Here is a 21,247-nt window from a genome sequence, read left to right as displayed (position 1 = left end):
CTTGCCCTTTCCCAGAGCTGCTCTGCTCCAGGTACCCTGTGCTCCCAGGCAGCCAGGCTCTTCTCACTCCAAAGCTAGAGTGAGACTCCTCCAGCTCCTGGCCCCCCTAGGCTCCTTATCAGGGCCAGCTGGGCTCTAACTGAGCTGGCCACAGCTGTGGTCAGTTACTCCCTCAGCTGCTCTCACTCCTTATCCCAGCCGCAGCCCTCTCCAGGGCTGCTTTTAATCCCTGTTCCGCTGGAGTGGGGCGGCTGCCCCACTACAGACACCCTTGGGACTGTCACCTGATGTGCTGAGATTACCTCTGAGCCCATTTTTTCTGCCAGTTTGGGCCTCCAGAACCCTGCCTTGTTGAGCCAGACATGCTAGCCTGCTGCAACACAGACCGAGGGTTTCCAGCCATGCCCCCAAAGCTGCAGACTTAACTGAAAACAGCTCAGCAGGTCACCTATCTCCAGCACCCAGACACCCAGCTCCCCATGGGATCCAAACTCCAAATAAATCCATTTTACTCTGTATAAATCTTATACAGGATACACTTATAAACTGTCTGCCCTCTATACCACTGATAGAGAGATATGCACAGGTGTTTGCTTCCCTCAAGTATCAATCACTTACTTTGGTTAATTAATAAATAAAAGTGAGTTTATTAAGTATAAAAAGTAGGATTCAAGTGGTTTCAAGTAATAAACAGACAGAACAAAGTAAGTTACCAAACAAAATAAAACAAAACACACAAGTCTAAGCCTAATACATTAAGAAACTGATTACAGGTAATATCTCACTCTCAGAGATATTCTAATAAGCTTCTTTTACAGACTAGACTCCTTCTTAGTCTGGGCCCAATCCTTACCCCTGGTACAATCCTTGTTAGTTCCAGCTCAGGTGGCAACTAGGGGACTTCTCATGACTGGCAGCCCCTTTTGTTCTGTTCCACCTCCTTTTATCTTTGGCACAAGGTGGGAATCCATTGTCTCCCTCTGGGTTCCCACCCCTCCTTCTAAATGGAAAAGCACCAGGTTAAAGATGGATTCCAATATCATACGACATGTAAGCCTTCATTACCCACTGGCTGGCACCCATGTATACAGGAAGGTTTGCAAGTAAACAGAGCCATTTACAAGTCATTGATTCTGAAGCACCCTTAATGGCTTCAGTAATACAAGTTATACTTTATTCTCCTAACTCCAGACATAGAAATAACACATGCAAACAAATGGTATGAACACACGCAGTGGACCCTAAGCTTTGTAATGATACCTTACAAGAGACCTTTTGCATAAAGCATATTCCAGTTAAATTATATTCATACTTATAAACATATTCATATGGAGTACAACATCACACGTTTCCTAGGATATACTGCAATCATTCAGTCAGAGGGGAGGCAGCAGTGCATCTTGGGAGTTGTAGTTCGGGTGTCTTGTTCCATCGTTCTCTATGGTATGGATTATATCTCCCATGATGCATGGTGGTCACTATGTTTCCTATGATATATTGCATCAGTTCAACCAGAGGCAGCACCATTGTGGATTTGGCCCAGCTTTGGAAATCTTTCATTTTTATTTTCCCAATGGGAAATGGAAACAAGTTGCAGAAATTCCATTTTCCATCCCAAAAAAAAAAAGTTTTGACAGAAAATTCCCAACCCTGTCTATAAATGAACTAATAAAATTGGTCTTGAAATAAAGCATTTTGGCTTTTCTGCCTTGACACTGAAAAAGCAGGCTTTCGCCAAGCATTCTGCCATTGACAGGACCCAGTTCCCCTCTCAGTGTATCACTAGTGGATCTTGATTCAAAGAATCAGACCCAGCAAGCTTTGTGCATCTCTCCCAGCACATGCCTGTTGCCACCCCTAATTTTAAATTACTTTGACAAGACTGAGGTTGGAACATAAGAATGGCCATACTGGGTCAGACTGTAATCGGGCGCAGACTCACCCAGTGGCGCCTCCTGCTGGTCTCTCAGGGAATTAGCTCAATTTCCAGCCCGGAGCACCCTCTGCAGGTCGGTGATCCACCACAGCTGACCTTTGTGTCCCTCCCGGACCCCTGTTCTCTCTGAGGTGCTGCCCCCTGGCAATACCCCAACAATCTCTGTGGGTCTCCCTTCCCCAGGCAGCCCCCACCCACTACCCCCACCTCACCTCAGTCAGGCTACTGCCAGTCCTTACCTAGCCCCGGCTCACTGGGGCAGACTGCAGTATAAAAGCCACTCATCACAGGCAAGGAGGTTTGACCTTGTGCCTTCTACCACTCAGTACCTCTCTGGGCCTGGAACCAGGCCCTGCAGCCTGGGGAGCTGCCAGCCTAGAGCTCCCCTGCTCCTCTGGCTCTTTCCCAGCCCTGCTTCACTCCCAAGTACCTTCTTACTTCCCTGCAGCCAGGCCAGTCTCCCTCCCCCACTAGAGGTGAGACTCTGCTCAACTTCTGGCTGCTCTGGCCTTCTTAAAAGGCCCAGCTGCCCTGATTGGGGCGTTGCCCAGGTGTAGCTCCTTCCCCAGTCATCTTGGGCTTTTTCTCCTAGCCCCAAGCCCTCTCCCAGGGCTGGCTTCTACCCTGTCAGGGCTGCAGCGGGTAATCACCCCGCTACGCAGACCAATGATCCTTCCAGCCCAGTATCCTGGCTTCTGACAGTGGTCAGTGCCAGGTGCCCCAGAGGGAACGAACAGAACAGGCAATCATCAAGTGGTTCATCTTTTCATCCTCTCCCAGCATCTAGCAGCCAGAGGCCGAGGGACACCAAGAGCATGGGGTTGCATCCCTGACCATCTTGACTAGTAGCCACTAATGGATCTATTTCTCCATGAACTGCTGTAAATCTGTTTTGAATCCAGCTACACTTTTGACCTTCACCACATCCCCTGGGAACAAGTTCCACGGGTGGTCTATGTGGTGGGTGAAGAAGTACTTCCCTTTATTTTAAACCAGCTGCCTATTCATTTCATTGGGTGACCCCTGGTTCTTAAATGTCCCAAATTGATGGAGTTTTGGAAAGTTGTCTTGGGAGCCTATTGTACATCTCTCTTTGTAGGAGCAACAAGTTAAACAAACAGTCAAACAAAGGGATGCCCATAATGGTACCACCTGGATGGAACTACCATAATTGTTCCCTAGCCTGCCTTTATATTTTCACTCTTCAGATACGTGTAATCTGCTGCCACATCCCATTCCACTGTACACAGCCAAGCTATGTTGCACCTCCAGCTTTGTTCTCTTCAGAACCATTGTCACTGTGCCAATGTCTTCGTGGTCGTGAGATACTGGGAACTATGGAAGATCGATATTTGGAATTTCCATGCTGTGGGAAATCCGGCAATTTTTTTTTTTGTAAAAAGTGTTTTTTGTGCCATACCAGAAAGCAAGCAAAAAAAGTCAACATTTCCTGTGAAACAAAATTAAAACAAAATACAATTCATTTGTTTCAGAAAAAAAGTCTGAATTTTCCAATGGAAATTTTCGAATGTGCAGAAGCTGCATTATCCATGGAAAAATCATTTCCATGGAAACTTCCTCAGCAGAGTTATAACAGAAAGGAAGAACATAAGAGCATAAGAATGACTATACTGGGTCACATCTAGGGCCCATCTAGCCCAATATCCTGTCTTCCAACAGTGGCCAGTACCAGGTGCCCAAGAGGGAATGAACAGAACAGGGAATCATCAAGTGATCCATCCCCTGTCGCCCATTCCCAGCTTCTGGCAAACAAAGGCTCGGGACACCATCCCTGCCCATCCTGGCTAATAGCCATTGATGGACCTATTCTCCATGAATTTATCTAGTTCTTATTTTGAACCCTTTTATGGTCTTTGCCTTCAAAACATCCTCTGGCAAGGAGTTCCACAGGTTGACTGTGCGTTGTGTGAAGAAATACTTCCTTTCATTTGTTTTAAACCTGCTGCCTATTCATTTCATTTGGTGACCCTAGCTCTTGTGTTATGAGAAGGAGTAAACAACACCTCCTTATCTACTTTCTCAACACTAGTCATGATTTTATAGACCTCAATCATATCTCCCCTTAGCCGTCTCTTTTCCAAGCTGAAAAGTCCCAGCTTTATTAATCTCGTCTCATACGGCAGCTGTTCCATACCGCTAATCATTTTTGTTGCTTTTTTCTGAACCTTTTCCAATTCCAATGTATCTTTTTTGAGATGGGGCAACCACATCTTCACACAGTATTCAAGATGTGGACGTACCATGGATTTATATAGAGGCAACATGATATTTTCTGTCCTATTATCTATCCCTTTCTTAATTATTCCCAGCATTCTGATCACGTTTTTGACTGCCGCTGCACATTGAGTGGCTGTTTAGAAAACTATCTACAGTGACTCCAGGATCTCTCTCTTGAGTGGTAATAGCTAATTTAGACCCCATCATAGGGACACTGAATAGATTACTGGAGCTCCTGAAGTGCTGTAAATCCTCATGCTTTAGGGCATAAACCACGCTATAATTAGGCTTGGCAGAATGAGAGGTTTTACTTTTTTTTACCATTTCAGCAGATGATATTGATGTTCATTTTAAATAATTTGTTTTCAATTTTTATCTATTTAAATTTTCACAGTTGTGCAAATTATTTAGTGACAATTGACTTTGAGATTCAAAAATTATACCCATTAAAAACACAAATTGTCAACATCACATATCAAAATTCACGGAGTAAAGGTCTGTAAATCAAACTCTCCTATGTTCTCAAGCAGCATTTCTCTTCCTTTGCCAATGGGGAAATTTATATTATTTTCAATAGACATTTTTTCATTAGTTTGCATCTGTACAGTGCAATCGATGTTTTTGGATATTTACCAATAAAAAAAAATACCTAACCCTTCCTAGTCTAGTTATAGAGAACTACAGGGGGACAAAATATGGAATTTCCATTTTGGGGGATAGTCTAACATTCTGATTATTGTTTTCATTCCAAAATGGGAAGAAAATAAATAAATAAATAAATAAATACCCTGTGAAATGACATTTAAAACAATTCACTTCAGAAAAAAATCAAAAATTTCCCACTGCAGATTTTCAAATTGACAGAAGCGGCTTTTACCAGGGGAAAATCATTTCAATGCAAAATCCCTGAGCAAAGTTACCAGAGGAAGGATTAAAACAAATCATAAGAACAAAAAGTGGAACATAAGAGTTTCTGAAGGGCTCTAAAGACCATAGGCACCAACTGTCCTGTTAGCAGAGTCCTAGGCCCCAGGTCCTGGCTCTGGCCACTTGGGAAGGTGGACTGTTACTGTGTTGGCATAACAGGATGCTTGCAGCAGTGGGACATCACTAGACACCACTAGATTGGTGCAATCTGCCTTGTGTAGACCCAATCACGTAGCCTCGACCAGGCCTCAGTGTGCAATGTAGACACACCCGTAGTACACGTGTACCTTCAGCACCACTGAATACACCCAAAAGAACCTGACCTCCCAACCCTGCCTCCTTTCCATGAAAACCCAAGGAAAGTTTGTTTGCCTGTGTAATAATTTGCATTCTAGGTCTGACGAAGGGTATATGTGGACATGAGGTAAAGAAGCATTTGGGAATGTATCTAGGTTTTATATCAAGGTCATTACTATGATCCCTGGACACCTACTTCAGAGACAAAGCAGTTGGTCGAGAAGATGGCGTTCAAGCCCCAGGCCTCATCTACACACAAAAGCTGGACTGTTTTCACTGTCCCAGTATACACAGTGCAGTGCAGTGCAGTGCAGTGCAGGGCCCCCGTGTGGATTTTTGAGACCACGTCTACACTACAGCTGCTGCATTGGCTCTGTAGCTGGGCCACTTTAGTGCCATAGCACTGGGTTTCCCCGTCAAATGTCATTAATCAGGGTGCTAAAACAGGAGGGGCCAGAGGGGCCCTCCTATTTTTTACTGATCATAAGGATAAGCAATGGGAGGGGAGGGGGCAAAGAAGAGTGAGCGGGGGTGGGATTTTGGGGGAAGAGGCAGTGCAGGAGCAGGGCCTCAAGGGAACATCAAGGATGATGTAACTACAGTGCTCAGGGCACAACTCTTCACAGCTCTGAGTGGCGGAGGTAGATCAGTCTAATTTTCAACCATAGACCAGGCCTTAGTTCTATTGCTAAAAAGGTGTGTCATAGCAGTGTAGCTATTCTTGCATAGAAGGGAAATCAATTATACGAGTAGAAGACACTTTTATACTGGTTCTAACTGTGTCCACTCTAGCTGTCGCACTGGTTTGAAAATCACACCCCTAACCAAGAAGTTTCTACCAGCACCAAATTCATGTGTAGACCAGGCCTGACTTGGCAACGGCTTGACTGCTGGTGTGTTGAGCCCACTGGCTATCAAATTGACTCGCGGTCCATCCACCATGAATATCACTCTGTAGTAATCACATCCATGACTTAGAGAGGGTTTCAGAAGCAATCCTGTCTGGCCATAATCAATGCCGAAGGAGAGCTGCCGTGTGAGCGTGTGTCTCCAGAGGGGGGCCAAGTTAGCAGCCCCAATGCAACTTTTAATGGCTCAGCTAAATCGCACTGGGCATCATTAAAAGATCACATTGCGCTGTGCATTGCAGTGTGCAGAGAGTTTTCTCGAGGCATTTGGTCTGATCGCTACAGCAACGAGGTATCACACAACTGCGAAACGGACCTTTAATGAAACCCTTGGGGATGTGACAACTTTCCCAATGTTTCTGTAAGTGGCAATTGTTTTAATTGGCGTAGAGCGGAGAGACATGGTGCCACATTCATTTCCGATCTATCAGCCCTCCCCTTTTAGTGCTGAGAGCTAGCCAACCAAAACACCCCCGCTGAATGTTAGTAAGGGTGCAACAGTCCCCTTACACGTGCGAAAGTTGGGAATCGTCCCACACCTGCAACACTATGTGGTCCCACCAGTTTGTGCTTGTTTCCTGGGCCCAGAATTGGTGTTCCACGGTGTGAACCCACCCCATTAACAGCATGATCTCCAAAGCGCCGGGGCCCGCAGTTTGAGAGAATTCTGTATCCATGTCCTCATCACTCTCATCACCGCACTGCCGTCTCCTCCTCCTTGCCTGGTTTTCCAGGTTCTGGTTCAGCATAAACTGCACGATAATGTGCGAGGTGTTTACAATGCTCATGACTGCTGCGTTGAGCAGAGCGGGCTCCATGCTTGCCGTGGTATGGTGCCTGCACTGAAAAAAGGCACAAAACGATTGTCTGCCATTGCTCTGACAGAGAGAGGGGCGACTAACGACACGGCTTATGGGAAATTAAAATCCACAAAGGTGGAGGCTTCCATCAAGGAGAAACACAAGCAACCATCACTCGGAAAGGCCCCCTCAAGGATCGAACTCAAAACCATGGGTTTAGCAGGCTGTTTATTTCACGGAGGAAAGAGAGAGCAAATGAATACAAACCAAATCTGCTCTATTTCTTGTTTCGATCCACTCCATCTATCCTTTACATCTTAGGCTGGCAGCAGACGGTGCAGTATGACTGCTAGCCATCGTCATTCCCTGGGTGCTTAGCAGAAGATGCTGCATTAAGGCTGCAAGCCATCGTCATCTCCTGGGTGCTTAGCAGAAGATGCTGCATTAAGGCTGCTAGCCATCGTCATCTCCTGGGTGTTTAGTAGAAGATGCTGCATTAAGACTGCAAGCCATCATGGCTGGGAAAAGCCATGAAAACAGCTGAGTGGGTAGTTGGCCCTGATAAGAGGTCTGGAGGCCAGGAGATGGAGGAGTCTCTCTCCAGCCCTGGAGGCGGAAGGGCTAGCTGCCTGAGAGGAAGGTACCTGAACTGGAGCAGTGCTGAGGAATAGGGCAAGGGAGCAAGGGAGCTCCAGCCTGGTAAAACCCCAGGCTGCGGGCCTTGTTGAAGGTCGACAGAGGTACTAGGGCTGCAGAGATACAGCCTGGGAATAGGCAAAGGCAGCAGGTCTTAATTCTCTTGCCAATGATGGGTGGCCATTACAGACTGCAGTCTGCCCCAGTGAGCAGGGGCTAGATGATGACTGGCAGCAGCCACTGAGGCAAGGTGGGTTTAGAAGGTTGGGGGTTCCTCTGGGAAAGGAGACTCAGAACGAGGGGATACTGCTGGGACAGAACCCCGAAGTAAAGGGCCCCGGAGTCCGAGACAGACATGGGGCCAGTGGCAGGTGAGACACCAGCCTGCAGAGGGCGCTCTGGGCTGGACAAGAGCTAATTCCCAATATGACCAGCAGGAGGCGCCATCCCAGTGAGTCTTGCTGTACTGGTGAGTTTGCTGACTTGAAAGTCCCTCTGAATTGGATTGCTCAATGGTCTGGGGGAGATGTTGGATGGGATGGGAACTGAGTTACTGCAGAGAATTCCTTCTTGGGTGCTGGCTGGTGAGTCTTGCCCACATGCTCAGGGTTTAGCTGATCGCCATATTTGGGGTCGGGAAGGAATTTTCCTCTAGGGCGGATTGGCAGGGGCCCTGGAGGTTTTTCGCCTTCCCCTGCAGCGTGGGGCATGGGTCGCTTGCTGGTGGATTCTCTGCAGCTTGAGGTCTTCAAACCAATTTTGAGGATTTCAATAACTCAGTCCTGGGTTAGGGATTGTTATAAAAGTGGATGGGTAGGGTTCTGTGGCCTGCCTTGTGCAGGAGGTCAGACTAGATGATCATATTGGTCTCTTCTGACCTATGAGTCTATGAGTCTATGACTTGAAAAAAAATCACAAGATTTTACAAATACAGTAATAAACCTTGGAGGTTTTTTTTCCACATTTGCCTTCTGGGTTTTGACCTTTCTCGGGTCAGGTTTTCACAGGTTTTCTCCGCAACTCAAAGGGTTAGAAAACTAGTTCCTTTTTTTTTTAAATGAAAGCACAGATTCTCACCAAAAAAACTTGGCTAACAGAGCTGGAGACGTCAAGAAACACAAAATATTACCTGACAAAGTCACGCGAGACAGTCGAGGAGGCTACGCACCCGATCCGGACAGGACGTGAAAGCGAAAGTGGACATACATAGGCTGGTGGCAGCGGCTCATTCCCAGGGCTGGAATTTTGGCCAGGCACTGGGGTATAACATCCCTGCTCTTGCAAAACGTAAGGTGGGGAGGTGCTCTCAGTCACATGGGCAGAGTTGGAGTGGGACGTCCATGTCCCAGGTCAAGAAGAAGGGGAACATCTTCTCGGAGAAGGGGTAGTTGAAAGTGAAGATGTGCTCCATGGTGTCGTTGTTGTAGAAGGAGAGTTGTCCAAGGAGGTAGTCTAGATGCACCTTGATCCTGCGCAGAGACGCCCGTAAGAAAAGCGTCGTCTTAGGGGTGCTGAGCGCCTGGTACTCCCCATTGTTAAACTCCAGCCCCCAGAACCCCCGCTCAGCCGTTATGTAGAGAATCCCCTTTCTCTCCACCGACTCCCGGGCGGCGCCGACGATCCAGCCTTTCCCGGAACCCACATCCACTACCCAGTCCAGCTGCCCCCTATTGATGCCCGGGGCACCCAGCACGCAGGGCCGGAAATCAAAACGCTCGGAGTTGCTGGGAAGGTACTGGGGGCGGTCTCCGAGCCTCATGCTTTTCTGGTCTTGGGAGATCAGCAGAGTGGGGAAAGCGGTGTTGGGATCCAGCTTCACCTCCACTGGGGAGAGAGAAGCAGAGAGTTAGAGTGAGATCTTGGCATGCAGCACAACGGCCGCTGTGAAATCTCACTGCGCCCTGGACTGGTATCGGACAGTCACTGACCTTTCTTCTTGGTTCCGAAAAATCGATCGCACATATCCGAGATCAGCTCCTCCTGCTGGTCCTTCTCGCTGTCCTCTCTCGCGCCAGCCTGCTCTGGCGTCTGACGGAAAACTACGAGACACATGAGAGAAATAATTACTCATGGGAGAAACTGCCTCCAAAAGGGACAAACGGAGGCAGGCTGGTGGGAGCTCAGGCTACAAACTCCCGTGGTCAGCCCCATTGTAGGTACTTCACTTCCCAGTAGGGGGTGCTCTAATGAGAGCAGACAATCTCTATAGAGGGAGGAATCAAACCCTGAATGTTGCATTGTCTTCTCCCTCTCTTGTTTTATACATGAACAACGAATTACACCTACAGCCAGCACTGGCAGCAGTCAGTTTTTATGGGTTTATAATTTTGAGGGGTAAATATCGATGTTTATTTTGAAGTTTTTTTTCTATTTTTGTCAACTGAAATTTTCACAGGTGCAGGAAATTTCGGGTTTTAAGCATTTTGTTCTATTTTGATCGACCAACATTTTCACAGTTCTGCCACATGATGGGTTTTAAACCTCTCTTTTCTGTTTTCATGGATTTAAATTTTTCAGAGTTGCAGGAAATCCTTTTTTGGGGGGTAAAGGGGGTCAGACAATACAGTAACTCCTCACTTAAAGTTGTCCTGGTTAACGTTGTTACCTTGCTGATCAATTAGGGAACACGCTCGTTTAAAGTTGCGCAATGCTCCCTTCTAACGTTCTTTGGCAGCCACCTGCTTTGTGCACTGCTTGCAGGAAGAGCAGCCCATTGCAGGTAGCTGGTGGGGGCTTGGAACCAGGGTGGACCGGCAGCCCCACCCCCTGACCCCAAGTTCTTTTGCAGCAGCCGCCCAGCAGGCTATCAACTGCTGGCAGTTCAGCTGTCCCTCCCCCCACTGCCATGTGCTGCTCCTACCCTCTGCCTTGGAGCTGCTCGCGGGAGCCTCCTGCTTGCTGTGCAGGGGGTGGGGGGAAAGAGGGGTGCTGATGTCAGGGTGTCCCCTTCCCCCCGCTCCTGTACCCCATCTCCACAGTGCAGGTGGGGGACACGACAGGGCTCAGGACAGAGGGAGTTTGCAGGCAGCAGCTGCTGTCTCAACTTGCTGATCTACTTAAAAGGGCAACGTACTTAGAGTGGGGATGTATATTTAAAGGGGCAGCACGCATCTCTCCCCCACACACACAGGGTGTGTGTCTCTGTCTCTCTCTGCCATGCTGTCTCCCTTCCCTCCATTTGTGCTGCCTTGTAGGGTATGAGGCTACATTAACGATGTGTTAACCCTGGAGGGCTCAGCCGAGTGCTAGTTCATCGTTTAGCAGTAAGGCTCCCTGGGAAATATCCCTCCCTCTTCCACCCCCTGACTTCACCACCTCAACCAAGCTTCACAATCAGCATTGCTGTAAACAGTATGAAATTGTTTGTTTAAAAATTATACTCTGTGTGTGTATATATATACATATATAGTGACAAAGCTCTGTCCCTGTCCTCGTGGGTCCCATGTTTCCTGGCGGATTTCACCAGCCTCAGAGGCTCACTGTGACCCTCCACTTAACCCTTCTCTCTCTAGAGACAAGGGTCATCGTCTACTGAGCCATTTTCCTCATAAGCCAGCGAGGAAGGTGAGGAGAAGCTATCCTCCCTTGCACAGTCTCTGTTGTCTCACAGTCTCAGTGATTAAGCAGGGGGGCAAAGAGGGTGGAGCCCAGGCTCACCCTCTAGCCCAGGGACCCTAATAGTATCAGCTATGGTATCGGGCAGTGAAAAATGTCATTTCCCGAGCGCCGGAGATGGGTCACCCTCATCCCCAGCATCACTGCAGCTAGGTCGACCTCGCTACTGCCTCTTGGAGAGAGGACAGAAAAACCCCTTCCACTGAACTAGGAGGCATTTCTACCCCAGCGGGAGAGGGGCAGCCCTTGCAGTGGGAAAGAGCGGCCGTGGCGTCTACATGAGGTTCAGTAGCAGAGATGTAGCTGCAGCCTCTCTGTGCCTTAGTGCTTTTCATCTGTAGAGGCAAAGCACTTTAGAGGGTAGGCCAATGTCCCTTCCAGCCATTTTTCAGATGAGAAAACTGAGGCAGGGAGCAGGGGAGGGGCTGTGATTTGTCTGGGATCACCCAGCAGCAGAGCTTGGCATAGAACCCTGGTCAGCTGATTGCCACCTCTGTGCGCTAGCCCCTAGGCCACCCTTGCTGGACTGGGGGAAACTGAGGCATGCCAGGGGGTGACAACCCACCCATTTATCAAAAAGCTCCAGCAAGGAATGAGTCAGACTATGGGGGGAAACAAGGGGGATCTCCTCCATCTACTCACCCTCCGGCATGTCATTTTGGATCCTTAGCGACAGATCCTTCCGGCTAATGCCGTCCAATATCTTCACGGCCATTTGCAGAGCCCTGGGCTCCTGGTAAGCCTGGACCATGGCTCGAGCTATGTCCATCGTGTCGGCCGCCTCTGTCTTGGAGCGGGGGATGCGCTTGTAGCCGTCTTCCAGCGGATAGTTCTCCAGGTGAAACTTGAACATCTTGAATTCCCGCGCTTCTAGATCGTTCAAATAATCTACGAGCTTGCAGCACGCGCTCTCTGCCATCTCTGCCCTGGGCTGGCATCCCAGAGCTCAGCAGGAAAGTGCCCTGTGCCGTGATAATATGAATCACTATTGCTGTACATCTGTCGGTCTCAAAGCCCTTTAAGAAGGAGGGCAGTATTATCAGTGCCATTTTATCAATTGGGAAACTGAGGCACAGAAAGGGGGAAGTGACTTGCACAAGGTCAGGATAGAACCCAGGAGTCCTGACTCTCAGCCCAGTCTAGGCACTAGACCCCACTCCCCTCCCAGAGCCAGGGATAGAACCCTGAAGTCCTGACGGTCCTTAGCCACGGCCTAGCTCCGCCCACTAGGCCATGCAGCCTGATGTTTGTGCACCAAGCTAGCGGTGGCTGGAAATTTACCCAGGGAAATGCCAATTTTGTCAACATCAAAATATTTTGACAAACGGGTCTCGTTTTGGCCAAATGACCCCCGGTGCCTAGCCCCCCATGGAAACCAGTGGGAGCTGGGCATCCAGCGTCTACAGCCATCCCACTAAGCACCCATTTGCACCTTTAGGCTCCTGCATCCCTTTACAAATCAGTCCCTTGGCTGTAATAAAACATCCACAGCTGAGCGGTGCCAGCAGCCTCGGGCTCACGGAGCTCAGGCTGCGGGGTTAGAACACGGCCGCGTAACTGTTCCGGCTCAGGCAGGAGCCAGAGCTCCAGGACCCTGCCTCCATCACAGGTGTTGAGAGGATCAATAAATCCCCAGAGGTGCTCAGACAGTGGCTAGAGACCCGAACTGGGATGCAGGACACCTGGGTCCTCTGTCCGTCTCTGTTAGTAGGGGACTTTGGACAAGTCACTTCCCCCCACCGTGCCTCAGTTTCCCCACCTGGGCCATGGGGTTAATGATCCCGATTTCTTTTGCAGAGCACTTCAAGAGCTGCTGAAGGGAAGACCCAGGGGCTATGGGGCGTTATGAAGCACCTGACACAGACACAATCCCACATCGCCCCCCCATGCACATCCCATAGCAGAACTGGGTCCGGATCCCAAATCTGGGCTCCTCGTGCATCCCTGCAGCTTCCCCAAGCCAGTCCCTTGCCTCAGTTTCATCCTCACCTCCTGCTTTGGGCGCAGGGAGCTTGAACTGCTTGAAGCCAGCTTTAACCGCCGGGCCCCCAGTGCCCTCTTGGGTTGGCACCCGGGCTCCAGCCACTCGGCTGGTGGGAATTGGCGTCACCCCCATGAGGAAGTCAGAAGGCAGCTGAGAGCTCCCAGGCCCAGCTGCTGCGGCCTCTCAGGTCCCTGCCCGCCTGCTTCCCCCAGAGCCCAGGGGTGGCTGTGGGGGGGGGCAGCAGAAGGGGGGGGCAAGAGTCAGAGAAGAAGGGAGGGTTATCAGATGGGGGACAGGAGGGGAGGGGTGGAGAGGTGGAGGGTCTCGGGGGAAGGGGAGGAAAAGGGGGTCAGATGGGGGTCAAGAGGGGTGGAGAGGAAGAGGAGATCAGGGGGAGGGAGAGGAAGAGGGCACGGGAGAGGAAGATGGAGGGGGAGTCAGAGGGAGAAGGAGACAGGAGAGGATCAGGGAGACAGATGGGAAGAGAAGGGGGTCAGGCGAGAGGAGAGGAGGGGAGGGGAGGGGACAGGAGAAGAAGAAGAGATGGGGGAGGAGGAGGGAGAGGGGGCAGGAGAGGAAGATGGAGGGGGGAGGTCAGAGGGAGGAGACAGGAGAGGATCAGGGGGCAGATGGGAAGAGAAGGGGGGTGAGGATGGGACGGGGACAGCACTTCATGAGTGGTGAAGAGCTGCCGGAGCTCAAGCAATATTTTAGCTTTCATAACAGACGGGCCAGGCCCAGCGGGGTTAGGAAGCGCCAGGCTCAGAGGGGCCGGGGTTAGGAAGCCCTGGAGGGGGGACAGGAGAAAGCGGGGGGAGGGGGCGGAGGAGAGGGGAAGGTGCCTGAGGATGCAGGTTGAGGGGAACCTCCCTCCCCCACATCCCCGAGCATTGCCCCAGCCCAGCCCCACTCACCAGCCCCGAAAGTGAAAGTGCTCGGAGGCGAGGAAGGAAGGACAAAGTCCACCCACATCCCCTGGGCTCCAGCCCTCCCTTAGCCCAGGGCTGCTGCGGAGCATCCCCATGGGGCAGGGGAGGCTAGACCCAGCCCGTCTGCGTGTGGAGACTCACCGGGGGAGCTGGGCAGGGAGGGGTGGCAGGGCAGGGAGCAGCACAGGGAACATGGGGGGAAATGGGGGATACAGGGCGATTGCAACCTGGCTTTTCCCTGTAGATCAGGCCTCTGCTTTGATTCTGTTGCCTGGGAGGGATCCCAGCCCCCCCATACCAGCCCCCTTCCTCCACCCCCCCATCTCCCCATTGCCCCCCCATATCCCCTACTCCCCTGGCATCACTGCTGCCCCCACGTGCCCCCACCTCATCCCCCATCTCCACCTGCCCCCATCCCTTGCCATACTGACCCCCTGTCCTTCCCCAGCCCCCATTCTGCTGGCACCCCCTGCACCCCTGATCCAAGGCAATAGGGGAGGAGACAGGGCCCATCCCCACCTGATGCCCACAGTGAGCAGGGCCTTCCCAGCTCCTGCCCAGCCCCCTACCCTGAACCGGCCCTGCTAGGGAGGCTGGGACAACCAATCCCCTCCCCAGGGTGTCACCCACATCTGGAACAGCAACTCCTGCCAGTTCTCCCCATCTGTAGTGCCCCCAGATCAAGGGGAACTCAGGGCCATTCACCCCATTGTGCAGAGAGGGAAACTGAGGCAGAGATAGCAGATGGGCCTGACACAGCAGGGAATAGAACCCAGGAATCCTGAACACCAGCCTTTAGATGCTAGGACACACTGCCCCCTGGATGGCAGCTAAAGATGGCTCAGAGATGGGAAACGCTGGTGCCTGCCAGAGCGCTCGGTCCCTCTCCGTGTCTCAGCCAGCATGAGAGGCCCATTGTCCACCCTCCATGGGGCTCAAAGAGACACTAGAGACACCTCGACACCCACTCTAACCCCATTTCTGCTGGGCACCCACTGCATCCCCTGAGGCAGAATCCTGCTCCCTGCCTCAGTTTCCCCATCCATCAAATGGCTATCAGCAGCCCAGCCTCCTTTGTGAAGCACTCAGGGAATCTCAGGACAAACAGGGCAGCACCGTGGGAGCGCCCGCTGCAGGGACAGAACCCAAGAGTCCTGGGCTGGGCTCTAGCCACTGGGAAACACCACCCTGTGTCTTGGGGTGGGGGCAGGAGGAAAAGAAATCGGATGTTCTTCTTCGAGTGCTTGCTCATATCCATTCCAGTTAGGTGTGCACACGCCACGTGCACGTTCGTCGGAAGATTTTTACCCTAGCAACACACTCGGTGGGTCTGCTGGGCGCCCCCTGGAGTGGCGCCGCTATGGCGCCAGATATATCCTCCTGCCAACCCAGCTGCCCTTCAGTTCCTTCTTACCGCCCACGTCGGTCATTGGAACAGTGGAGCGTGGCTTAGCTGACCTCCGCTTCTCTAGCTACTCGTAGTTCTTGTGTATATAGTTATATAGTTATAATCCTTTTATATATATATTTACATAGTTATACATTTTTTCTTTACTAGCATAGTTAGTTTAGTAATAGTTAGCGGGGTTCGGGGAGTAGCCCCTTCCCCGCACCTGGTGCCGGAGCCCAGGCCCGGCTCACCGGGTTTTAAACCGTGCTCGGCCTGCCACAAGCCGATGCCGACAGGAGATCCGCACGACTCCCGTTTGAAGTGCCTCAGGGAATTGCACTTGACAGCTAAGTGCCCCATTTGCAAGGCTTTTAAGCCGAGAACAAAAAGGAGCTGGACTTTCACTTACCCCTCCGCCTTTGGCACTGAGTGATGATCAATCCTCGCTTCAAGCGCCTCCTTGGCACTGGACCCCGCCGGTACTGCCAAGACCTTTCAGCACCGGCCCTCGCTGGCACCGAAGTCGACTCGGCACCACTCCCTTTCTCCGAGGTCGAGAAAGCCTATGACTCCTCCTGCCAGTGCCTGACGGCTCCCCGGCACGCGCCGTGGTTGAGCTCCTTGCTCCTGCTGCTTCCATACCACCTGCACTGCAGCCAGAGAGCTCATCTAAGTTGGATCACCCGGCACCAACACCTGCCAAGGCACCGACGACGTCAGCACCGTCGATCCCGGTCCAACGAGGGCCGTCGAATCCAGTGCCTGACAGCTCCCCAGCGCGCGCTGTGGTTGAGCTCCCTGCTCCTGCTGCTTCCGTGCCAACTGCACTGCAGCCAGAGAGCCTGTCTAAGTCGGACCGCCCAGCACCGACACCTGCCGAGACACTGACGAAGTCGGCACCGTCGATCCCGGTCCCACGAGGGCCGTCGAATCCAGTGCCTGACAGCTCCCCGGTACACGCTGTGGTTGAGCCTACTGTTCCCTCCACGCCGGAGACATTCCCAATGGTAAGGGATCTCATTGCCATGACAGAGTCGATGCTGCCTGACCCCAGCACCACCGGTGCGGGTAATACAGTCTCTTGGCAAGTCTCCCTTGATATGACCATCCTCTGTCGGCACAGCAGAGCGGCACCGTTCATGATCATGGTCCCACAGACGCTCCAGGTCCTGTCGGCACTCCCGCTCCCGACACTACTTGCAGTCCCGGTGCTATTCTCCTCCTCGGTACCAGTCGCAGTCGCCGCACCGGTTGGTATCCTGTTCGCCAACCCGCTACTCTCAGCACCGTTCCAGCTCCCGGCACCGCTACAGGCACCATGACTCCCGTAGCCACTCCTGACGTCGAGCCTCGAGATCTCGGTCGACCTCCCGGCACCGCTCTGGTCGCAGGTCTGGATCTCGTTCCAGGTACTGGTACACCTCCCGGTACCGATCCCCGGTGCCGAGTTGGGCAAAGTCTGATAGAGTCAGAGACTCTGCCCATGGTTTTTCAGCACCTCCATGGCCATCCAGATGTGCATCAGTGTCATCCCACGGAGACAGCTCTTATGCTTAGGACCGTGATTCTGATGTGCCCACCAACAACCTGAGAGCCCATCAGGACCTCCTAAGGAGGGTAGCTCTCCATATGGACCTCCAGGTGGAGGAGGTCCCTGAGGTAGAGGACCCGGTAGTGGGCATTCTATCGGCGGTTGCCCCACTAGAGGGGCCCTACCCGTTTATTCGGACCATCCAGGCGAATGCTGATACTATGTGGCAGTCCCCAGCCTCTATCCCTCCTGCGGCCAGGGGAGTCGAGCATAAATATATGGTGCCCTCTAAGGGGTACGACTACTTGTATGTCCGTCCTCCTCCCTGCTCACTAGTCGTTCAGTCCGTTAAGGAGAAGGAACAGCATGGCCAGCAGGCGTCAGCCTCGAAATCGAAGGAGGCTAGGAGAATGAACCTACTCGGCCGCAAGGTGCACTCTGCAGGGGCCTTACAACTCTGGGTGGCAAATCGACAAGCCTTGCTTAGCCACTATAATTATAACACCTGGGTGGAAGTAGTTAAGTTTATGGAGCTTCTCTCTCAAGACTCCCGCCAAGAGTTCGCTGCCCTCTTGGAGGAAGGGAAAATGGTGGCCAGAGCTTCCCTTCAGGCCTCGTTGGATGCAGCAGACTCAGCAGCCAGGACTCTGGCCTCGGGTGTTGCCATGAGGCACATCTCATGGCTTCAGGTTTCAAACCTCCAGCCAGAGCTGCAGTATACCATTCAGGACTTACCATTTGATGGTAAAGGCCTCTTCACGGCAAAGACAGCCCCAGGCTGCAAAGCCTGAAGGACAACAGGGTCCTAATGCGCTCTCTCAGCGTGCATACGCCGGCGACCAAACGCAGGCCTTTCCGTCCCCAGCCACACCGCCGTACTCTGTGCCTACCCAGAGACAGGACTTTGGCAGATGGTGCGGCCGAGATGGTCGCAAGTGACCGTCAGGACCCCTAGAGGGCCAAGATCAAGATCCCTCGCAATCACCACCGGGACCAAAGACGAACTTTTGAAGGTGCGCCCGAGGGCAGCGTACCAGTTACAGGCCAGGATCCCACTCCTACTTTCTCCTGGCGTGGTCCCAGTTAACTTCAGATCGCTGGGTCCTATGCACGATGGAGTGTGGGTACCACCTCCAATTTGTTCCAACCCTGTCCCCCTTCAGGGACCCCTCTCACGAGCAATTCCTCTTACAAGAGGTGCAGACGCCGATGGACGAAAGGGGCAAGGGGTTTTACTCCCGTTATTCCCTAATCCCCAACTCGAACGGAGGTCTCAGACCTATCCTAGACCTGCAAGGACTCAACCAGTTTATGATAAGGTTGCAGTTCCGCATGGTATCCCTGGGAACCATTATCCAGTCCGTGGATCCTGGAGACTGGTATGCCGCCCTCGATATGAAGGACGCATACTTTCACATCGCCATCTTCCCTCCGCACAAGAGATACCTCTGCTTTCTAGCCAACTGTCAGTATTTCCAGTTTATGGTCCTGCTGTTTGGCCTTTCTACAGCCCCACGGGTATTGACCAAGTGTATAGTCGTAGTAGCCGCCTACCTTCGCCGACATCGGATATGTGTTTTTCCGTATCTGGACAATTGGCTTATCCGAGGAGACTCCGAGACACAAATCACTCAGCATGTGGGCATCATCAAGGACCTATTCACAAGTCTAGGCCTGATGATTACTATAGAACAATCCACTCTGGTTCCCACGCAGAGGTTAGACTTCCTAGGAGCTATCCTGGACTCCGACCTAGCTGGAGCCTGCTTACTACAGCCGCGGTTTCAGGCGATGGCAACAATCATCTGAGGTCTGCAGACTTTCCCAATGACCTCGGCTAGCACTTGTCTCGGTCTCCTGGGTCCCATGGCTGCCTGCAAGTTTGTAACCAAACACGCCAAGCTCCGCCTCCGTCCTCTCCAAGTTTGGCTCAACTCGGCGTACCGCCCAGACAGGGACCCAATGGTCATGATAGTCACCATTCCCTTGAGCACCCTAGGCTCCCTAGAATGGTGGCTAACTCCCTCCCTGGTGTGGGCAGGGATGCCGTTCCATCCACCCCAGCCCCCACTGTCCCTGACGACGGATGCGTCATCTCTCGGCTCGGGTGCTCACCTCAGTCACCTTCGAGCTTAAGGCCTTTGGTCTTCTCAGGAGCTGGCATCACATCAATGTCCAAAGATGAGAGCAGTCCGCCTGGCGTGCCAGGGGTTCCAGCAGTAGCTGCGAGGCCGTGGTGTCTCAGTGTTTACAGCCAACACAATGGCCATGTGCTACATAAACAACCAGGGAGGGACATGGTCCTCCCCCTTTTGTCAGGAGGCCATCCATCTCTGGGACTTTTGCATAGCCCACTCGATAAATCTGGTAGCGTCCTTTCTCCCAGGTGTTCAGAACGCCTTGGCGCTTAGACTCAGCAGGTCTTTCCTGTCTCACGAGTGGTCGCTCTACCCCGATGTGATGCATTCTGTTTTCCAGAAGTGGAGACTTTTCCCCACATAGACCTGTTCGCTTACCACGAGAGCAGGAAATGCCAGATGTTCTGCTCCTTCCAAGGTCTCTCCCCAGGATCGATCTCAGACGCTTTCCTGATGCCCTGGAAGGGCCAACTCCTTTATGCCTTCCCATCGTTCCTGCTGGTTCATTGGGTCCTCCTCAAACTCCGCAGGGGCAGAGCGTGCATCATCATGATCACTCCAGCGCAGTCCAGGCAGCACTGATACACCACGTTGCTCGACCTGTCAATAGCCAACCCAATTGCCCTGCCACCCCACCCAGACCTCATAACTCAGGACCACGGCAGGCTTCGCCACCCGGACCTGCAGTCTCTTCACCTCAGGGTGTGGCTGCTGCATGGCTAAACCGGGGTAGCAGGAAGCCTTCCACCTGGTCAACGTACCTGGCCGAGTGGAAGCGTTTCTCCTACAGGTGCGAAATGCTTGATCTTACTCCTACTGAGGTCTCGATCCCCGCTATTTGGCCTACCTCTGGCCTACAACAGCAGGGCCTAGTGGTGTCATCGCTGAGGGTACACTTGGCAGCCATCTCTACCTTCCACCCAGGCTAAGGTGGTCGTTCCGTGTTCTCACACTCTATGGTTTCTAGGTTCCTCAAGGGCTTGGAGCGCTTACACCCTCAAGTACGCCGCCCAGCCCCAACCTGGGACCTCAACCTGGTTTTAACCAGACTTATGTCTCCCCCATTCGAGCCGTTAGCGACCTGCTCGCTGCTATACCGGTCTTGGAAGACAGCTTTCCTCATAGCCATTACATCGGCCAGACGAGTCTCCGAGCTCAGTGCTCTTACGGTGGTTCCGCCGTACACTATGTTTCACAAAGACAAGGTGCAGTTACGACCACACCCGGCTTTCCTCCCTAAGGTGGTTTCGGCCTTTCATGTTACCCACACTCAACGCAATGGGAGCAACAATTGCACTCCCTGGACGTCTGTAGAGCGCTCGCATTTATATTGCGTGGACAGAACCATTTCGTAAAAAGCCCCAACTCTCTGTTGCGGTAGCAGACCGAAGGAGAGGCCTACCTGTTTCCTCTCAGAGGATCTCATCTTGGGTGATGGCATGCATTCGCACTTGTTATGATTTGGCTCATATTTCCCCAAGCCACATCACCGTGCATTCTACCAGGGCTCAGGTTTCATCTGCCGCCTTGCTGGCTCGTGTACCTACCCACGAGAGCTGTCGTGCAGCTACATGGTCCTCGGTCCATAACTTTGCTTCGCATTATGCTCTGGTTCAACAGTCAAGAGATGCTGCAGCCTCTGGCTCAGCAGTTTTACATTCTGCCACATTTCACTCCGACCCCACCACCTACATAAGGCTTGGGAATCACCTAACTGGAATGGATATGAGCAAGCACTCGAAGAAGAAAAGACGGTTACTCACCTTTGTAACTGTTGTTCGTCGAGATGTGTTGCTCATATCCATTCCAAACCCACCCTCCTTCCCCTCTGTCGGAGTAGCCGGCAAGAAGGAACTGAAGGGTGGCTGGGTCGGCAGGGGTATATATCCGGCGCCATGACGGCGCCACTCCAGGGGGC

General features: G+C 52.1%; 1 protein-coding gene across 4 annotated transcripts; it reads right to left on the bottom strand.

Moving 5' to 3' along the window:
• Window positions 1–7,317: 7,317 nt before the first annotated feature.
• On the bottom strand, window positions 7,318–14,283 carry LOC127036586 (E3 ubiquitin-protein ligase TRIM7-like). 4 transcript variants are annotated; one of them, XM_050927622.1, is made up of 4 exons: window positions 14,256–14,283; window positions 12,000–12,319; window positions 9,671–9,781; window positions 7,318–9,566 (listed from the first exon to the last, which is right to left on the bottom strand). In XM_050927622.1, exons 2-4 carry the CDS (start codon window positions 12,274–12,276, stop codon window positions 9,049–9,051), a joined length of 906 nt encoding a protein of 301 aa, XP_050783579.1. In that variant the 5' UTR covers window positions 12,277–12,319; window positions 14,256–14,283; the 3' UTR covers window positions 7,318–9,048. The 4 variants fall into 4 exon arrangements, with proteins under 4 accessions (XP_050783579.1, XP_050783578.1, XP_050783580.1 ...); XM_050927621.1 differs by having other exon boundaries at window positions 12,000–12,373; window positions 14,256–14,272; XM_050927623.1 differs by lacking the exon at window positions 14,256–14,283 and adding an exon at window positions 13,347–13,565.
• Window positions 14,284–21,247: the final 6,964 nt, after the last annotated feature.

Source organism: Gopherus flavomarginatus, chromosome 18 (assembly GCF_025201925.1).
Source record: "Gopherus flavomarginatus isolate rGopFla2 chromosome 18, rGopFla2.mat.asm, whole genome shotgun sequence".
Classification (NCBI taxonomy): Eukaryota; Metazoa; Chordata; order Testudines; family Testudinidae; genus Gopherus; species Gopherus flavomarginatus.
This window is presented reverse-complemented; position numbering and strand designations above follow the sequence as displayed.

Bases quoted from the DNA above. Each gene is read 5' to 3' on its own strand.
- LOC127036586 (XM_050927622.1), bottom strand. From the start codon at position 12,276: ATGGCAGAGAGCGCGTGCTGCAAGCTCGTAGATTATTTGAACGATCTA. The intron at 9,782-11,999 runs GTGAGTAGATGG...TGTGTCTCGTAG, and splicing joins CCAAAATGACATGCCGGAGG to TTTTCCGTCAGACGCCAGAG. The intron at 9,567-9,670 runs GTCAGTGACTGT...CTCTCTCCCCAG, and splicing joins TTTCGGAACCAAGAAGAAAG to TGGAGGTGAAGCTGGATCCC.